At 38.5% G+C, this 20629-nt stretch overlaps 1 protein-coding gene across 3 annotated transcripts; it reads right to left on the bottom strand.

Annotated features, from left to right (window-relative positions):
- Positions 1 to 278: 278 nt before the first annotated feature.
- senp7 (SUMO specific peptidase 7) lies at positions 279 to 18698 on the bottom strand. Of its 3 annotated transcripts, XM_028591533.1 has the most exons (24): positions 18470 to 18698; positions 18259 to 18349; positions 17409 to 17497; positions 16584 to 16649; positions 16398 to 16504; positions 14337 to 14576; positions 12815 to 12939; positions 12256 to 12374; positions 11645 to 11975; positions 9983 to 10143; positions 8034 to 8156; positions 7906 to 7939; positions 7028 to 7255; positions 6207 to 6637; positions 5762 to 5889; positions 5262 to 5378; positions 4954 to 5070; positions 4213 to 4308; positions 3730 to 3950; positions 3520 to 3566; positions 3360 to 3403; positions 2552 to 2620; positions 2318 to 2468; positions 279 to 2165 (listed from the first exon to the last, which is right to left on the bottom strand). In XM_028591533.1, the coding sequence occupies exons 3-24, from the start codon at positions 17463 to 17465 to the stop codon at positions 2028 to 2030; spliced, it is 3150 nt and encodes a 1049-aa protein (XP_028447334.1). In that variant the 5' UTR covers positions 17466 to 17497; positions 18259 to 18349; positions 18470 to 18698; the 3' UTR covers positions 279 to 2027. The 3 variants fall into 3 exon arrangements, with proteins under 3 accessions (XP_028447334.1, XP_028447333.1, XP_028447335.1); XM_028591532.1 differs by lacking the exon at positions 18259 to 18349; XM_028591534.1 differs by lacking the exons at positions 16584 to 16649; positions 18259 to 18349.
- Between the last annotated feature and the right edge of the window lie 1931 nt (positions 18699 to 20629).

The raw sequence follows: 20629 nt of genomic DNA, 5'->3' as shown, positions 1-20629 counted from the left end.
CCACCAGAAAACCTAAGTTGAGAAGTTGAATACGATCATTATTAACAGCAATAGAAAAAAAGAGGGTTAAGAACAAAAGCCAAAGAAAACGTCAATACATAAAAAGGTAAATCAACTGATTTACAACACAGACATTCAGTCCCTGTTTTAGTTACAAACCTATTGTCCAGTTGGCATTTGTCATATAATACCTCATTGAAAACATACTTGGTTTGTTCAATGCAACTAGGTTCATGGTTCCAGAAGAAAATAAAAACAAGACACAACAGAATAACAAGTGTCATTTGGTCTACTAGTTTTAATTTACCATTGAAACCAAAGACATTTTGGAATCAACCCTGTACATTTATTCAACACAATGTCTAACATAACATCATAAACATCATAAAGTGTTAAAAGACATAAACATCTGAACCAAAGGGGGGAAACTATAAAAGACTATAAAGACTGATCTCTGATGAGAAGAATGTAGGCAACAGTAGTGACAGACTACAATGTCTCTTAAGTGTTAATTAGGTTTTACCTTTGAGAGCATACTGTTAAACATGCTAAAGTATACGCACCCCTGAATTTTTTGCAAGTCGTATTCTTATTATAATTAATTAAGGATTCAAATTTCTTATATGTTGTAAATAAGTAATCCTAGCTGATGCTGCTTAAAAAAAAATAAAAAAATACTGAGTGAACACAACACACCCTTCTATGATTTGGACTGCATGTTGGGGAACCATTTCTCCCACATTTTGTACCATAATATTCTTAATCTATATACTGAAGCTAGTAGTTTACATTCATCAACTTTCAACGGTGTGTCAAATCTGGACAAATAAATGGTAATGCCAAAGAGACTTCAATTTTTTTATTTCAGAGAACCTGTCAGAGCTATGATTTAGAATATGCTATATGCAAACCAACAATATACAGTAGCCTGTATTGATAGTCTGACATCCCAACTTTGACTAATTCTGCATATTTATGCAGTCAAGTTGATATCAGGTAACTGTGTCCCAATATGATTTTAGGGTTCATGATGATCGCAATACAGAGATGGTGTCGCAGATAAATGGTAGAATACAACAATCAGCTTTGTTGCAAAGAGGTGCGTGAACGATCCTAGTTTACTTATGATTTGTAGAGACTGTCAAGTCTCCTAACAGGATAACTGAGTGAGGCACTGAGTGACTGAGTTTTTATATTTTTATTCCATGTATCCAATAAGGGACAAAAGATGGAATTGCGAATGTTGGGATTCCAGTTCCTGAAGCTTCATGTCATTTTATAATGAAATTGGAATGGAAACATAGAAAGTGTTGTTCAATATGCTTGTGTTTATCGAGTAAAGCTGTACTGATGCAAAGACTGCAGAATCAGAACAGTTTTGATTAGAAAACCAATGACAAACTGAAATACTAAGTCACATATGACCTCAAATGTCTATCAAATATCAGCAAAGCACGTAAATTCAACAAAAACACTTTACAACTTGCTGTACAAACGAGGCTTAACGTTGTTATACTTTTGTACATTTTTCTATGATTATTCATAGAAAATAAATACAAAAAAATGCTTTTATAAAAAAATCATCGACGTCCTCTACTGCCACCCAAAAAAATTCCTTCTTCCATGACGCCTGAAACACTCCCTTTCGCTTTAGCTCATACGCAGCAGTCATCATCTTCTTCTTCTTCTTCTAAAGAGAGAGCCGAAAGTCCCAAACAGACAAGAGGGTTGTTATATTTACTTGCCCGATGTGGCGTTTTACTTGCCCCCAGGGCCATCGGGTAACCCTTATTGTTGAACCCTGGTGTTTATTTGAAATTAACTGTTGCCTCCGTGTTCACTCCCAGGATCCACACACAGTCAGAGGTTCACGTGTTTTGTTTGAGTCAATGCAGAAAATGATAACAGCATCTAACGCAAAGGGAATATTTTCAGTTCACGCTGAAATGTCTGTCACTCAGTATGAGCAGTGATTAATAATGGCTACAGGAATGTGATGCACTGAACAGCAGAGCTGTTTCATCTGTCTATCTGTTACTATCCAGGTTTTGATGTCGGTAAAGGTTAAGTACCAGATCTCTGATTTCATCTCGTTTCCTCCGCACCTGCTGCCTTGGAAACCAACGTTGTAGTTGTAGAGGGAGATCAAAGTGCACAACAGGGTCCTGAGAACAGAAGCAGAATTTCCCATTATTGTGTACATGCCTATCTCACTGATCTAAATATAAAGATTAAATTAAAGCTGTCGCTGATCCAATATTACATTAAAACATGGCAGACTAGGTAAGAGCCCTAGAGATGCTGTCAAGTTCTTTACCTTCAAAAAACTCTCGACGTATTGCAGCAGGTAGAGGCCGCAGTCGCTGCTGTTGTCTTGAAGGGGAACTTGGCAGTGTGAGCTTTGCATCTGATCAGGACTAAAGTCCCTCGATGAACCACGACGGACCTCCCATTCTGACTGCAAGTACCTGAGGGACAAATACACATTATCTTACATCCATTTATAAACACACGCGGCTACAGACAGATGGATTTAAAGTGTCATACTTACTCCCGTAAGAGTTTGAAGACCCGCTCATGAAGAGAAAGTTTGAGGGAATCCATGATAAGAATACACGGCCTAGAAAGAGGAGACGTACATCTGTCAATCAATGCACTGTAGTATACAGTATGTATACAAGACACAGGTGTGAACGTGCTTTTGGACTGCACTGAACCAGTGTTTGTGGTATCTGTGAACATACTACTGCAGGACATACATATATAATTTATATCCAGTGTTTGATAGGATACAAATGAACAGGGAGCCCAACTGGACCAGAATTGCTTTAAAAAAAAAAAAAAGGGCTTTAGTGGCCGGGTTGGAAAAGTGGGTAGAGCAGGTGCACATATACTTAGAGGCTTATGCCTCTACGCAGAGGTCCAGGGTTCGAGTCCAACATGAGACGATTTCCTGCATGTCTTCCCCCTCTCCCCCCCCTTTCTCACCTAGCTGTCCTGTCGATTAAAGGCAGAAAAGCCCAAAAAAAATTATCTAAAAAAAAAAAAGGGGCCTTTTTTTTTTAAGTTTATATAATTATACTAAATAATGGTAGAGATTGTGTTAATATTATGTATAAATGTGTGAAGAACAGGACTGATGACACATTTTCTCATAAGACTGCTCTTTAGATACACTGAAGCCAGCAGTAAATCAAATATTTCAATAGAGTCTGCATAAAACATAAAATGTTTAACACAAAAAGTTAAATCGTGCACACAAGTATGGACAGAGTTTTTTTTCTAGGGGGCTTCATGTGAAAAACTACACCAGTTCTTATTCTCGTATTAACAGGCAGCAGAATAACGCACACACTCACCTCTTACTAACAGTTTTCTTCTGGAAGGTCCGCTCTGTGCAGTTCTACAAACAAAGTAATAATTAGACTGAGTAGATTTGGAAGAACAAAAAAACAACACAATTGGTTAAAACAAAACTATTGTTATTCCTAGTGAGCACAGAACAGAATAATTTCTTACCACTGGACCAGGTGTTGGGTCTTTGGTGGATTCTTCTTGAGGCTTTTCTAAAAAACATGAAACCAACCCAACACCTTTAGCTTTGCAATCACAACATAAATAAAGTTTTTAAAATGTTCATCAGAAATACAGGAAAATTGCAATGAAAAGCCACTGCATGCTGTTCTTCGATCCTGACAAAGAAGGCATGTATCATTTAGTCAAGCCTACCTGTCTCTGTGTCCATGCTGTCACTGTGGTTTAATGTAGGTGGTGTGGATGGTGTCTCTGTGTTATCATTTGGGCTTTTAGACCCTTGAGCCACCTCTTGTTCCTGTAACTCGCCTGTCCCACCATGGCTCTTTCCTGTCTGCGAGTTTGCACCGCTCCAGGCCTCAGATTTTGGCTTGTCCAGTCCAGGAAAGCAGATGACAACTAAATACCAATGAGCCCTAAACAGACAACAAAGCAATGTGATATATAATTTGATATATACAAAAAACCTCTGTAGAATACACATCTTCATGTGCTGGACCAGCTCAGAGCGCTGGTCCAGCCCACTCATTCTGACAGCTCTCAATTTGTGCATGAATAGGTCCCAAGCATGTGTGTATTTCAGGCCTGTGTGTGTAGTGATTTCTAACAAACAGTGTAAATTCCCACTGGGGATCAATAAAAAGATTAAAAAAAAAAAAAAAAAAAAAATTAACTCACTCCTGATTGACAGGCACAAACAGGAAGTCCTTATTGAAGATGTCCACATGTCGTGTCCACGTCTTCACCCGTTGGTGCCGTCTCTGCCTCTGACAGCTGGGCGCACAAATTAAGTTTTAACAGTGTTTCACATTATACAAATATGTGTAGACACTGACAGCTGAAAAGTCCCAAGTCTTATGTCACTCCAGTAAATACCAGGTCTTGACCTTCAAATATACCTTTTGAGTTTTTTTAATTCTCGAATCTCAAGCATTGTGCACAAAGAGTGCATCATGGGCAGTGCTGAGTGGAAGTTAACCAATTTATTCTCCATTTAACTTTCAAAAAAATAAGTTAGAGGCTGCACTAAGCTGATAACTAATGGAACTATAGAACGTTTTAATTTATTTATAGTGAGACTTTTTTGACTCGTTATATATTCTTTTTTTTAGTATATCTACAAAATTCGCAAACACATATGTACGTTGTATCGTGACAGTAGTAGAAATATGAACAATAACATTTAGATTAATATGCCAAACAATTATTAACACTGTAATACTGTTAACGTTTGTTATGTAGTTTCCATTTTGATACCTGGCTGATAGATTGGTAGTACGTAAAACACAAGAAGAAGAAAGATTTTGCAAATGTGGCTATTTCCTGGAAGCAGCACATAGGCAGACCGATTACATAAAAAACTTAGAAAACTCTCAACAGAAAAGATTTGTTTTGTTCATTTTTGCCAGCACTACTTACGAGTCACTGGTGACGCCTTCACTGGCGTTGTCCCTCCGTGTCAGCTGCTTGTAGAAGAAGCTGCTGAAGACATGGGTGCGCTCGGCCACAGCAGCAGAGGCATTCTGGAGGAGGTATCTGGTTCAAAAACATCCGCACACATTTATTCAAAGAGGATCCCTTCTCCACAAAACTTGAGGAACCAAAGTAAATTTAAAGCATGCATATAGATAGATAGATAGATAGATAGATAGATAGATAGATAGATAGATAGATAGATAGATAGATAGATAGATAGATAGATAGATACACACACACACGTTACTTACTTGAGATAAAAATCAATGATAACATCATTGAGAAAGTGCCCACTGTCAAGGCACTGCAGGTCCTCCATTGTGACGGTTATTCCTCCTTTCAATGGCGGAGGAGGAAACTGGACCAACCTAAGCAGAGGTGGAAGCAAGAAGAATGAGCCGGTTTACAATGACAGTAGTATTATAGATGTGTAACATTAGGGTGCATACTTTAGTGTCTCTTACTTATCGCACATAAAAATGATCTTAATGAGTTCCATGCAGTGAGAGTTTTAAGTTTTAAATTTGGGAAAAAGAGAGCACTGGTATTACATCGTTATCTTGTATCAGCAAATACCATGAGGTGAGGTATCAGAATCCAGAGAGAAAACCTTGGATCAGTGCATCGCTATACTGTATTTGTATTCTTAAGAGTGAACTGCATTGGCTATACGAATTTAGAAGCCACGTGCCAACCCCTGCTGTGCCAGGCTGCATTAGAAGCTGCATATATGATAATGTAGGTTACTTGCCTGCGAGCCAGGCCATGATGTTTAAATTTAGTCCATCTGGAATCTGGTTTACACAGGAACGCGGAGTAGGATCCTTTGGTTCTACGATGACACAGTGTGTATACAGGAGAGGGATCCTCCTTTTTCTTCTGTAGGAGAAAATTCATATCAAAGGAGCAAGATAATTTATGATTGCCAAGTGGTTCCCAACTAGAACTCCCACAAGGGGACACAAAATAAAAAAGGAAAACGGTTTCTGCTGCCAATAGTTATGTTTATTTTTTCAGACTTTCCTCTAATTTTTGCTCTTTTTTTAATTTAACTTTTTGGGAACTCTATACATGATTCAAATATAGCAAAGAACTCTAAATTAAATGGTCACAACCAGTAAATATATGCATGAGGTACTGTAGATACGGCTTTGTTTTAAGAGGTCACAAGCCAAAACAACTTGCTAACAACTTACCTCAGAGGGATGTTCAAGGTCTTGTTCTTTCCGATCCTCCTCTGGATTAATTTGGGTCCCTGTGTCTTGTTCTGTTGCTGTCTCCTGTTGTGAATCACCCTCCAGCTGGATGTGTGGTGTGGTGTTTTCATCTGTATCAGAATATGGACCATCCTGGTCTGTGTCAAGTCTAGGGTCAGTGCTCTCCAGGCCCAGCAGAGACAGCAGGTGAGTGTCCAGTCCAGTTCTTCTAATCAGCTCTATGCTATCATCCAGAGAAAGAACGGGAGAGTAGAAGCCTTCCAAATAACTAACTTCGCCTGCACCATGGATGGATTCTTCATGTGCCAGACTGTTGAGACAGTCAATGTCCAGCAGGGAGCGCATTAAAGCCCCCTCCATTCCCTCCACAGGATTTGTCAGAGTCAGCAAGATGAAGGGGCTCACCTTGCCTATTAAAATAAAATAAAAATAACACCGTTACCATATACCTACGCAGATTAACATTGAGAATAATGTGACATATCAAACAATAAGAAAATTATATCAGAAATATGAAACAAAACACTGACATCTGTACAATTTAAACACAAACATGGAAACAAAGCTGCCAACAGTTATGTAGAAATCTATTCACCATTTAAGACTAACACTTCTGCCTATTTTGACTTGATTGTGAACAGAATATAAGCTAATTTATCTTTGTCATTCATAAACATATTGCTTTTCATAAAAATACAGTCAATTAGATTTAAAGTAAATGCAACCTAAATGCTGTGTCTTCAAAAAAACATTGAGAAAAGTGAGGCTGAAGTGTACTCTGAGCCTTCTGGCGGTCTCACCAGTGTTCATGGTTCCATCTTGTTTGACACACAGCTTGAGGAGGTCTCCCCTTAAAGCAGCTGCAGCAGTTTCGGACACACAAAACAGAAGGACGGCGGCGGGAAAAGGATCCTCGTCGCCTCTAAGGTCAAACTTACGGTCCTCTAGTTCCTGCTGCTCCCAAACACTGTACCTCCTCAGGTCTTTACGCTTAATGATTAACATCACATCCACCTGTTCATCAGTGTCTGGGGAAAAAGAGGTGGTGAGGTTAGCTTAGTAGCTCGCAGTGTTAGTATCAAATGATGAACGCTGCCTCACAAACAAAAAAACAGGCATACACCTCACATTTCTCTTAACATAGCAGTAAAAGCATTATATCAACTACCATATCCAAAAAAACGTCAATCCAATATCCTGCAGATTTAAGCTTCTGTGTGGCTATTACTGTGGCCCTACTTAAGGGCAATCCATCCAATAGTTCTTTCAGATATTTCAGTCTGCCCCAAAGTGGCGGTCGGATTACCTGACAGACATTGCTATGCATATTTTTTGCTAAGAATATCGATATCAGTTCTGTTGTGCAAAAAAAATTTGGATTGCAAAGCATGACTGACTAGGTCCTGTAAATGTCTGGGGAACTCTCTGAAGGTTCAGCTCAAGACTAAAGTAATCAAGGTTATTTAATCGTGATTTGTTTGTCAGAAACAAACTTGTACTTTCTAGAAAATGTATCTACATAAGAACATTGTTTTACAAAACTAATATTCAACCTATTTTGTTTAACAAAAGATACTTCTTGGCCAACAATCCAGGGGTACACTCAAGTATAATCACAAACTGTGTGAAACACAGTGTACTTGACACCAAAAGTTACAAAATCTATTCCCATCATTACCTGTCAGTGGTATGATGATTTCTTGGTCTGCTATCTGTGAAAGAAGAGTTGAAACCGTGTTACACTTCATGTCCTGAAATGTGATATGAATACTGAAATATGATGTATTTGTGGTTTATACAAGTTACCATGACGTCTCCATTCGCTTTCCCTTTGTAATCTCCGCAGTGCAGCGTGGAGAAGGAGTAGTTTATACTGGGGATGGGAGAAACTACCACTGAACCAGGGACATCTACAACTACATGCAACACCTGCAACACACAAAGTTTGGAGAAAATGGGGCAAATAGTAATACATAACAGTACAATAACCTCCAATACTACAATGAGACGGAGCTGAAAGGTCAAGCAAAACAGTTTAAACCAATATTTTCATAAATATCGTTATTTTTCCTTTTTTAAGGAAGCCACCATGTGTTGGATTTAAAACTTTCTTACTATGGTGCCATCTAGTGGTAGTAACATCAACGACAGCTGCAGTTGACAGCAGTTGACAGCAATGGACGCTATGACTTTTTGGTATCTTGTTATCAAAACATCTCTCTCAATAATATCTTGTAAGCATGAGAGGAAATGGGGGGCTAAGAATTATGTAAATATTTCTGATTAAAAAGGTAGAACTCATAGTAAAATGAAGCTCGTATGAAGCTCCTGTTAGCTCAAAGCTTCTGTGACTGCAGGCCTCTCTGCCACTGATCCTCCAACAACATGATTTTTTTAATATATATAGCCAAGTTTAAAAACATTAAGGGGTGCACTATCCTGCAAACATGCAGGCATTATAATCACAAGAAATTTATCTTTTTGTGTTTTTGACAGGTGCCAATGAGAAACCAATCACCACAGTGGTAAAAACTAGGGGTGTAACGGTTCACAAAATTCACGGTTCCGTTCGATACGAGACAGTGGTGTCATGGTTCAGTTTTTTATTAAAATTAACATCAAAGTATGAGCTTTTTTACTTTGACCAAAGACTGGGGTGTCTTCTTAGCATATAAAACAAAAACAGCTCCATATAAAAGAAAAATATATACGCGTTACAGTCAGGTAGCTTTGTGTAGCCCTTGACGTCCATCTGTCTGCTGTCAGAGCAACAGCTGGTGCTTCGGAATATTGGTTCTCTATCTGGGCTTTCGTTTTTTTGTAAAAAGCAAGAATTACGGTCTGGCTGAAATAGGCTCATGAAGGAATAGTGTAACAGGGCTCAATTACTTTAACCATGTTCGTAAAACCTGCGTTTTCCACTACAGAGTAGGATCTCATATCCGCCGCTATAAAAGTACCAATCGCCGCAGTGATGTCTTTTGCCCGGTTTGAATCAGTTGGAAAGTGCTGCTTAAATGCTGCGGGGATAGTTTGTAGCGTGCATGTTGCTTCTTGTTTTCGTCTAGTTCCAGTTATTGACACACTGAGGTGATGTCGGCGGAAATCAGTTGACATGTTTGTAGTGTTCCCACTGGTGTAGAATATTCTCGTGTAGCAGATGTGACATACTGTTGTTTTTGTTTTTTTATCCACCACTCTCTTGCCATCACCCTCATAACTTATAGGGAAACCAAAGTGGCTCCAAACGCCAGACCTGTTGGTTATTGGAGGATCTTCTAATTCTGGCCTGGTAATCTGGTCACATTAACGTTACTAGCCATATTGCAACGAGCTAGTTCAGCGTAGCATGCCTGACTGGAGTAGTGTTTTTCTTTGGGAGTGGGAAGGGCAGACCGCACGTTGCCCGTTACGTCGTTTGGGCTGCCTTGTTGAGTGCAGCAGAACTGAGAACATTATATTTCACACAATATAAGCTCTTTAAAAAAAAATATTTGGTTTGTAATGCGTACCTAATCGAAAGCCTCGTACCGAGCGGTTCAATACAAATACGTCTATCATTACACCCCTAGTAAAAAAGTATTAACTAGTTCAGAATAATCTAAATTTTCCTTTTACTATATCCCAAGATCCATCTCTGCTCTGCTCTTGTTGGGTCAAATACAAGACTAAGTTGTCACACAGTAACATTCTTGATCTTTAATGAAACGTGTTTCTGTTGTATCAAACATAATACAGGGACACATTCTGCCAACCTTCATGTCCTGTATGTCAGAAGCTTCTTGCCGTTTGGCCACAGCTTCCTGCGAGGATTGTCCCTGTATTACTGCGTCTTCCACAGTGATTAGTCTTTGGGCCGCTGGGCTGCAGCGCTGAGGAACATTACCACTCTCCTCATCATCACTGGACAGCACAACTGAAATACAAGCAAGAAGAAGAACAACACATCAGGCCCAGTGTGAATTATACTTGGAAATTATGCTAGTTACTGCTTTCAAAGACAAGCACACACATGCACTTAATTGACACTGCATAAAGGAGAGGTAATGGGCTTTCAAAAGGAGAGGACAGTAGTAATCCTAAAAAAGACATGTGGGTAGGCTAACATATAGTTTATGTGCAAAAATTAATATCAGCCAATATATCATTATCTGAATAATTTAAAGCTATAGTGCACTATTTTATATTCACGAATGTCCGTTACATTCAAGCCATTGCCAAATGAGTTGATACAAAGCTAATTTAGCCTATCAGCTCCATGAAACTATTTCTCAGTATGGCTACATTTACAAAATGGTGTAGTCCGGCGACATTCGCTCGCAGCAGCTCGAATGATGAGTTTTATGTCACCGCTGAGTAGCAGCGTTCAGCTTTGGAGACGAAGAGGACTGCACTAGCAGGTGAAGGCATGGCTGAAAACTAGGACTGCACAATATATCGTTTTCTTATCGTTATTGCGACATCAACTGGTGCAATATACACATTGCAATATACACATTTCATGTCGTGACTTTTATATTCATTTCAATGATGAATTTGTTCAATCAAGTATTTTGTTGTATTTTAGCAATTAATTGAATTTCGATTTCGACTCCCAAACGATCACCAAAATACTACAATCGAGAAAAAAAGATTATTTTACCATGTTCTGTTTTGCAAGAACACTCTTGTTTTGTCTTGTGCTCTGAATGACACGCGCACGTCTGCCCCTCCCAAAGCCATAAACTCTCTCAGCCTATAATGTCAGGGAGGCAAGTCGTGTGCATATCATCCGCTAGAATTTTAAAAACTGTGCGAGTAAAGATGGCAGAGGCAGCGTTTGGTGAGCAAAAATTCATGAAAACCAAATAAACAACAGCGCGAGTACAGCAATTTCTCCTCAGGCAGAGAAACAAAAAGCGGTGAAAGCCTCGGCGGCTGATTTACCATGAAAACCGTGTGAAATATAATGACAGCTACAGTCGTTTAGAAAATAGCGTTATGGACACAGACTTCGATGAATTTACAGTTTATCAGAGCCCAGATTCAATTCAATTTAATTTATAGTATCAAATCATAACAAGAGTTATCTCAAGACACTTTACAGAGAGTAGGTCTAGACCACACTCTATAATTTACAAAGACCCAACAATTCCAGTAATTCCCCCACAAGAGCAAGCATTTAGTGTGACAGTGGCGACTCTCAGCAAACAAGCGATTGCGCCTGCTTTAGAAAGTTAACTAGTTGCAAGTTTGCAGTAAAATGCAGTTGGGTTGTTGAGGTCAAAACACTATGTTGCAGCTGTGAATCAAATAAACTGCCAGAGTAATTATTTCCTGACTTTCCTCATAGATAATTTCAATAACAAATGTTTTAGCAGTAGAATAAAGTTTCCAGGTTTAGAAGATTATCTGGCATTCTGTGCTTTTGTACTCACTGGGTTCAGAGGGGCTGGTTGTGTTTGTGTTGTCCTGGCTAGATGAAAGACTTTGTCTGGGAGTACCAATAAAGTCTCCAGCCTCCAAATTAGGACTGATGATTGGGACCAGAACTTCTGCTTGATCATCTGCTCCCACCGCAAACTGTACAATGGTACGATCCAGGCTCTCCAAATCTCCGTCTTCTCCACTTTCTTCCAGACAAGTACGTGTAGGGGCCGGTCCTCCATCTCTTCTGTCTTCTCCAGTGAGGCGAAGCACACTCTCACGGTGGAGTTTGGGGCTGCCTATCCCATTGCACTGGGAACCTGCATCTTTTCGTTTCCTCTTCTGTTGAGACAGCACAGAATACAGACCTCAATTTAGGTGCGAGTTCAGACAACTCATTCTGGTCTGGAAAGAGCCACAATGCTTGCACTGCTGGAGACCAGCAGTGAGTTGGAAAGTACTGATATCAAGAACGACGAGTGAAAGAAGAGCTGCAACAATGATGCATTTTGAAACTTATTTGGTCAGTGACGTTTTAATTAACATTTTAAGCCTTTTGTAAGAAAAAATAAATAAAGTTTACTCCTTGGTAAGAATCGCTGTGACCCTGTATAGTACTCACCACACTGTGTTGTACTTCTTCTTCTGGATCAGTCCACTTGTCCTTAATGCTGGCTGGGGAGAACTCATCACATCTTCCCGTATCCTCGGCAGGCTCCCAGCTCACAGACAACCCACAATCTGTATGAGACAGAGAAACACTGATCAACCTGACTACTACTACTACTACTACTACTACTACTACTACTACTACTACTACTACTACTACTACTAGAAAATAGAAAAGAAGATGTGTTGGTAAGGGAAAAGGTGATTAAATTCTGCAGTGTTTGATCTTACAGAACTATAAAGGATAGCATATGTTTATTAACTCTGGAAGCAAGGCCGGGAGTATCAAATATTTCCCAATGCGAGAACCCGTAAATTAAAAAGGAAATAGGAAAGAAGGTCAGGGGAAAGCAGGAAATGTAAGCATGATGCTTTCCGAGATGCTTTCAACATAAGTGATGAAGTCAAAGCTTCAACTACAACTAACATCAGAATAACTCCGCAAAGTACAATGGACGTGGAGAGCAGCAGGACATCAGTAACTGTGTCTGAATATCTTCATGTTTACACACCTACAACTTCAGCAAATCTGAAGTGGTCTCCGTTGTCCTGTCCTATTATCACCTCCTTGATATCTTTGTTTTCTTCTATGTCCTCTTCATCATCAACATTTTGTGACCTTCTCTTGAGTCTTGACCTGAAAAATAATTAACACAAAGTTCAGATTATGTTGTGCAAAGCCACATGAAGTAGTGTAAAACTTTAAATACTCAAAATCCTACCTAATCACAATACATGTATTCATTCAAGACACGTAACAAAACAAATGCAGAAACACATATTTGAACTAGAATCTCAAGTTCCAAAATCTTTCTGAGTTGTATTATTCCAAATAAAATCACTAAGTTTCTGCCTGGAAAATTTAGAGATAGCCAAGGATTAATGGAGCCAAAATCCATTAAAAAGGTAATTTCTCCTTAAACTTATTGAAAAACAAATTACCATAATAAAGAATACCTCCTACTGTTTTTGTGGAAATTTTTGTTCATTACTTACAGGTCTATGTGAAAAACCACCACATTATCCTGACAATTTAGGGTTATTTCTTACCAGTACAACATCATTTGTAAGACAAAGAGACAGCTCTTTCTGCATTTTCTGTCTCATTATTTACAGCCAGGCACTTAATGGTGTGATTCTCCTTTCTCCTCAGCAACTGTCCATCTATGTGATTATTATTATTATTATTATTATTATTATTATTATTATTATTGCAGAGATACTAAAAGTCCCCCTGGAATAAAGCTGAGCTGTGCAGCAGCCACAAGTGGAACACCCCTGGGACCCAGAAAGCCTTAATGCCATAATGTATTACAAAAAGAAATGATTGTATTAGAGATACACCGATTACAATTTTCTAGGCCGATTCCGATTTTTCATTGAGTTTGACCAGCCGATACCGATTTTAGCTGATTCCGATTTCATTTTTTCTAATCACTTTACAGCACACACACAAATATTTATTTTCCATCTTTTCCTTAATAGAAAAATTTTACATAGAACATTTTTTGAACCGATAATAGATAATCCAAGTAGGAACTGTTTCAATAATGCACTGGGTGATCAGCTTTCACTGGAGTATAGTGTTGACTGCCACATTGGGACACCTCACCCATTAGTGGGGTATTGATTAAGCATGAGAGGAAAGTTCAGATGTGGGGTTATGTGTTGCACCTTTCATTTGTCCATAAGGTTGTGGCGACAAATCTTCAGGAAGTCATTGCCCCCCGGCCAAGAAATAGTCCGGTGCATTATTGCAACTTGTTGTTCATACACTTCGCTTTTTGTACGAATTTGAAAGAAATTTGTTAATTAGTGGCCTTTAGAGGAGCTGGTAGACAAATTTTGTTACATATGGACAGAGCCAGGCTAGCTGTTTCCCTCCAGTTTTCAGTCATGCTAACTGGCTTTATGTAGCTTTATATTTATAACAAAGATAAGACAGTGGTATCAATGTTCTCCAACTCTCAGCAGGAAAGCAAAAAAGCCTATTCCCTAAAATGTTAAACTATTCCTTCAACAGGGACAGCCTACCTTTGAGCAGGTGAGGAGGTGGTTTTCTGGTTACATTTAGGGGTTACACTCTTGTTTTTATCATTTCTGGCCTCCCTCTGACTGGACTTCACGTCTCTGCACATCAGGGGTTCCTCTCTGCATCGACCACTCTCCCTCTGCGTACTTGACACTCGTCCTCGACTCATTCTTATCCTTTCTATATAAGCCTTGCCGAGTTCTGTCTCTAGGACATCGGTGAGGATCAGGCAGGGCTTTCTCCTACAGGATGAAACACAGAAGCAATTATAAGCAACTTTCCAGCATCTCAACTCCACAACATATTTACCCCTCAAGGTATTCTAACTTGTAGCTCATCTACTATCGCAGGTCAGACTTTGGATATACCAGCTGATGGAGAGGGAGGGGTGTAGATAAGCCATGTGTGCAGTAATGATAAGCTTGGCCTTGAGTCATGGTGCTTTAGTTTGCTTTAAGCAGGCAATATGTCATATTTTCTCAAATTAAAAAGGCAATAACTGTGGTCGGGTTGAATCAGTGGTAGAATAGGCGCACATATACTGAGAGGTTTATACATCAACGTAGAGGTCCAGGGTTCGAATCCGACCTGTGACGATTTCCTGCATGTTTTCCCCCTCTCTCTCCCATTCATCACGTAGCTGTCCTGTCAAAAATTAAAGGTGGAAAGGCCAAAAAAAATCTTGAAAAAAAAGGCAATAACCCAATATTTATGAAAATGGCGGGAATGATTAGTCGTGGTTTCACAGGTTTCGGTATTATCTGCGGAGACAGCATGATACTTGCATGGATGGAGTTGCTTCACCTTAAACAGCAACAGCAATGCCATGTGTAAAAAGCTGTTTAAATTAAATTATTGTGGGAGAGGAGTTTTTTTTTTTTTTTTTTTTTACAGTTAGACAACACTAAAGATTCTGAAAACAAATACAGCAAGACAGAAGTGTTCCAAGAAAAAGGAACAGTATCACTTTATGCACCATTGGTATTATAGAAGGCAAAATGGTGTGTAATTCACAGTGCAAGTATTAATCAATTTAATAACACATAATGTTGACAGGTGCGGTATATGCTGGACAAAAAAATGCAATGTTATTCAGTCACTGTAGAAACAAATTTACCCCAGTTTCAAAAATTGGGAAAGATGATGGCTTTTCAAATAAAGTTACCTCTCACCAATTAAAAGCTACCAATCAAAATAAAAACAGCACCTGTAAATTACATGCATACAGTCATCATATTAAAAGGAAATTGAAGGCTGTGTATTTTATGTAAAAGACAATTTGAGCTATGTATACACTCTAGGAATTCATTTGTTACATTGAACACCAAAGGCGCAGCCTATATTCCTGCTTTAGATGTTCAAAGGCTTCAGAAATGTCTGTAATTGCTTATGAAAATGAACACGGCTGTAAACCACTTTAATAAGACTCAGACTTAATATTCAGGGTGAAAGCCCCATCTTATGAAAGCTGCAATGAACTACACAGGAAAGAGTATTTGTATAGCACCTTTCATCAAAAACAAGCCATGGCAATTCAAAGTGCTTTACATAAGACAGAGAGACAGAGACAGAAGGAAAAGACTCTGTAGCCAAATGGTTAAAATGCCACATTACCGCAATGGACCTTTGCATGTCTGTCATACCCCTCTCGTTCCCCATGTTTCTAGACTGCATCTTCACTGTTAACTTGCCAATAATAATACAAAATAATAATAAGCTAAACAAAAGTAGGTATATCAAACATTGGAATGAAAGTTGTAATACAAAATATGATTAAAACAAATATATAAATAAATAAAACAATAAAATGTAGTGACAAACAGAAAAGTTTTAAGCCCTGATTTAAAAGAACAGAGTTAGAGCAGAAGTTTTCTGGAAGAAGAAGAAGCTGCCTCTGGGTGTTGACAGGGGACCACTGTACGAGGCAGGGCCAATGATTTAGTTGAAAAGAAAAAAATAAAGTTTAGCAAAGACAACACAACATATTTGTCTTTTGTTTTAACTGATAGGCAGAAAAATTACCAGTTATTTCAAACTGCAATCAAAAGCCTAAAAAGTCTTACCTGGCCATTTCCAATGTTGCATGCTTGTGATCAAACAGCATGGAACCATTTTTATGCTGTGAATCACGATGTCTGCGTTTGCAACCTGCAAATGTAGTCCAGGAAACCTGTTAAAGCGAAGGAAACGGTGTGAGCCTCAAGAATAATCCAAAATAGCATGGACAGAGAGCAAAAATATTGCTGTACCTGTCTTTCTAACTTCCCATACTTTGATGAAAGACATGGCACGGAGATTTTGAGTGGGTTATCCATCTAAAATTCACAAGGTGGTTAGTTACCATGCTTGTGTGAAAAGACAAGCATCAGCCAAAAGCATGTAAACTCTTCCTTGATTTGCAAATACAGCAAGTGCAAATGAGCAAAGTTTGTGGCTTTGATTTGTAATCCACTATGTTGAAATTACTTTTCTACGTCGTGCAGGCATGTTGTCGCAGCTTTTTAGCCAAACTGGTATTAAAGCAGCAAACATTAACTAATTAATTAATTGGTCGATCGACAGGTAATACATCTGCAACTATTTTGATGATTGATTTATTATTAATGTATTAGGCATAAATACTAACATTACCTCGTTTCAGCTTTCCAATTCTAAAGATTTGCTGATTCGCATCTTTGTGTGATGGTAAATTTAACAATTTAAGGTTTTTGTCTGTTGGTCATACAAAACAAGCAATTTGAAGGCATCAACTTTGGTACTTTCTGTAAATTTTATAGGCTGCACGATTAACAGAGAAACCGCAAAGAAACCACTGCAGCTTATTATGGTAACTGTAGCATAGTAGCAGCTTTGACTATGCAAAGTAACGTTAGCAATCAAGCAATCACAGAGCAGATCTGTGCATAAGCAAGCACAAGGTAGAACCATTAACCAATCACAATGAGCTTGTGAGCACAATTTATGATGGCAGCCATAAAGCAAGCATCACTTATTATGTTGCCAGGATGAGAAAGCAATTCATACTGCACACTAAAAGCTCATATATATGTCATGAAAACATAGGTCACACATACCAAGTTATTCTTGTCAACATTAAATGGAATAGTTAAGGCTCTTCTTCGCTCCATCATGGTCCACAATTTGGTAAGGCACAGCAAGAAAACTGCAAGAAACACATTCAAAAATTATAAAATATCTCTGTCACAGCAAGAAAAACTTTAAACATGTATAATATAAAACAAGGACTATTTTCTACGCAATAACCAAAGTATAACTGTTTGATAAGTAAAAAGATCCTATATAACCTAGGTGTCTCGATAAAGTAATTCAACCCAACATACATTTACAAAAACAACAGGTACTACTAATTATATCAAGAGTAACAGATCAGGATCTGAAAAATGATGTTAATCAGAATTAGCTTTATTGGCCAAGTATGCGTATACATACAAGGAAAAAGACTAAGCTAAAACAAGGTACCGATATAAATACGTATATATAAATCCAATTCATTGGACAACGATACAATATTTGATGATATCAAAAGTCTGCCACTATACGATTTTGATTTACTTCAATTTGTGGGCCTGCAATCAATATGAGACGATATCATATGCCCATTAAACACAATCGGTTGCATTTAAATTACTTCACAAAAAGCAACTAAATTAGGATTTAACTATTTCATTACTGGGCTATTTCTGACATTAAGAAAATAATCAATATAAAGAATCAGAGTGCAAAGGTTGCTGGAAAAAACAGGTTGCTTCATGTATGCATGAGGTAGATAGATACAGCGTGCTTGCATTTATTTAACAGTGACGATATTTACATGTTAAAATCCGGTGTGTATTTTAACTATAAAATATATAATTTGCAGTTACAATGTTTGTTGCATAGATAGCACGTGTAACGCCAACTTACCTATTTAAAACAGGCCAATGACATTATTAGTCATTTTCATGTACGCCCCCGCAACAACCCTCTGTTTTTAAAGTGTTTTTTCTCCAAGTGCCTGGACACAACAGAAAGGGAAAATCCCTGGTCTGCTAGCGCTAGCGTTAGCCGACAAAGTTAGCTTTTTAATGCTAGCTTGTCTATGATGCTGGCTAAACGTAGCAAGGCTAAAGCTTACCCTAAACCGGGGCTTCTCTCGATATCAACGGAGAATATCAGTAGACTGCAGACAACAATTTTCACACGGACACCTTGCAAACAGAGCGGTATGAACACATTTTTCTGGGCTCGATCATAGACAGCATATAAGGGCTCGATTCTGTACTTCACAGGGCGCTTCAATGTTTCTTGGCAACATCCGGTGAAGACCGGAAGTGCATCAGGAAAAAGAGCGAGATGAACAAAGAGTTTACAGATTGTTCCCGCGCACAATCAACTGTCCTTTATCTAAGTACATTTACTCAAGTAGCCTACTGCACTTTTACAGTAGAGTTTTGAGATACCTGTACTTTACTTGAGTATTTAAATTTCCTGGCACCGTATACTTCTACTCCACTACGTTTTGGAAGCCATTGTTGAACTATATATATAACTTTTATTGAGGCTACCTTTTGTTACAACTAGAATCAGATTAATAATACAAAATATAATCAACAAACAAATTATATTTATATCAAGATACGGTATTTTAAATATCTATTTTATATAAATACATTGAATATAATTAAATTACATATATATGTAGACAACGCTGAAGTTGGCTCCACATTCACCTCCAGTTATCCTTAAGTTTCGATTCCACCTTAAAAATGCACATTTCGACCATTGGGTGGCAGTGTTTATCGCAACATCGAGCAAAAAATCTGTTATCCCCATGCCTTTTTACATTACAAGTGATGCTTATGATGATAACCTTTCTCATCACCATAAACAATAACTACACTTAAATGAACTTATCTTTTTCCACTCATGTTCTATCCTTTCCACTCCCTCTCAATATTTACTCATATCAACTGTGGAGTAGGCCCATCTACCTCAGTTTAATCACCTCAACTGGATTGCCAGTGATTTCATTGCAGCCATTCCATGATTTTCCACAATCAAATATCTAGTGTTTACCTTGTTCATTCACAGTATTGTGCTGCTTATGCTGCCTGTTTTGTTGATTAAATCCATGCTGTGTAGGCCTACGTGTAGCAAATAGTTATTTGCCTACAGTATATACCAGTATGTTCTGCTTGCATTCTGAGTCCTATTTAAATGGTCAAAAAGCTGTCAGAAAGAACCAAACGACTTGGTCAAATTTACCAAACTATTTGCAGGGCTGTTGTGGATGATGTTATTGCTAAAGTTCCTGATTTTGCGCTTTTCCAATGATGCCCAACATGTCCATATCTACTGTGGAATTATGAAGAAAATCCAGCTCAAAAAGTCAAGATTTTGACAATTATATTGATAAAGTTCCTGAGTTTGCACTGCCCCCTAATGGCCAAATATGGCTTCCTGTTGAATGTGTCAGCTGATTCACATACTACAGCTCCTCACCTTTCCAAGGATGCCCAACATGTCCATAACTTCTGTGGAATTTTGGAGAAAATCCAGCTCAAAAATCAAGATTTTGACAATTCTATTGCTAAAGTTCCTGAGTTTGCACTGCCCCCTAATGGCCAAATATGGTTTCCCGTTGAATGAGTAACCTGATGTACATACTAGCTCCTTACCTTTCTAGTGATGCCCCATATGTCCATATCTACTTTGGAATTATCAAGAAAATCCAGCTCAAAAATCAATATTTTGACAATTCTAGTCCTCTAAAGTGCCTAACTTTGTACTGACCCCCTAATGGCCAAATATGGTTTCCCGTTGAATGTGTCACCTGATTCACATACTAGCTCCTCACCTTTCTAGTGATGCCCCATATGTCCATATCTACTTTGGAATTATGAAGAAAATCCAGCTCAAAAATCAATATTTTGACAATTCTAGTCCTCTAAAGTCCCTAACTTTGCACTGACCCCCTAATGGCCAAATATGGTTTCCCGTTGAATGTGTCACCTGATTCACATACTACAGCTCCTCACCTTTCCAGTGATGCCCCATGTGTTGTAGGATATATTTTGTGAGAATATAGTGAGAGGCCAAAGAGATCATGAGCTGACCTTGTCGTCTCTGCCTGTCTGGGTTATGGGAAGCCATCTGGTCTTTTAAAATGATAAGACATATGAAGGGAGTGCAGGACATGGCACTACCCGGAGAAATGATTAGAACTGAGAGAGGCCTCCTCGTGATCAGGAGAGGAACAGACGACAATAGAAGCTGTGTGTGCTGAAGTAAGATT

This window comes from Perca flavescens, chromosome 11 (genome assembly GCF_004354835.1).
Source record: "Perca flavescens isolate YP-PL-M2 chromosome 11, PFLA_1.0, whole genome shotgun sequence".
Taxonomy (NCBI): Eukaryota; Metazoa; Chordata; class Actinopteri; order Perciformes; family Percidae; genus Perca; species Perca flavescens.
The sequence above is the reverse complement of the archived record's forward strand: the minus strand, read 5'-3'. Positions and strand labels throughout refer to the sequence as shown.

Coding starts and splice junctions, on each gene's coding strand:
- senp7 (XM_028591533.1), bottom strand. CDS start 17,465: ATGATGGAGCGAAGAAGAGCCTTAACTATTCCATTTAATGTTGACAAG. Junction 16,650..17,408: donor ATGTTGACAAGAATAACTTG/GTATGTGTGACC, acceptor TGTGAATTTTAG/ATGGATAACCCACTCAAAAT. Junction 14,577..16,397: donor GCAACATTGGAAATGGCCAG/GTAAGACTTTTT, acceptor TTCATCCTGTAG/GAGAAAGCCCTGCCTGATCC.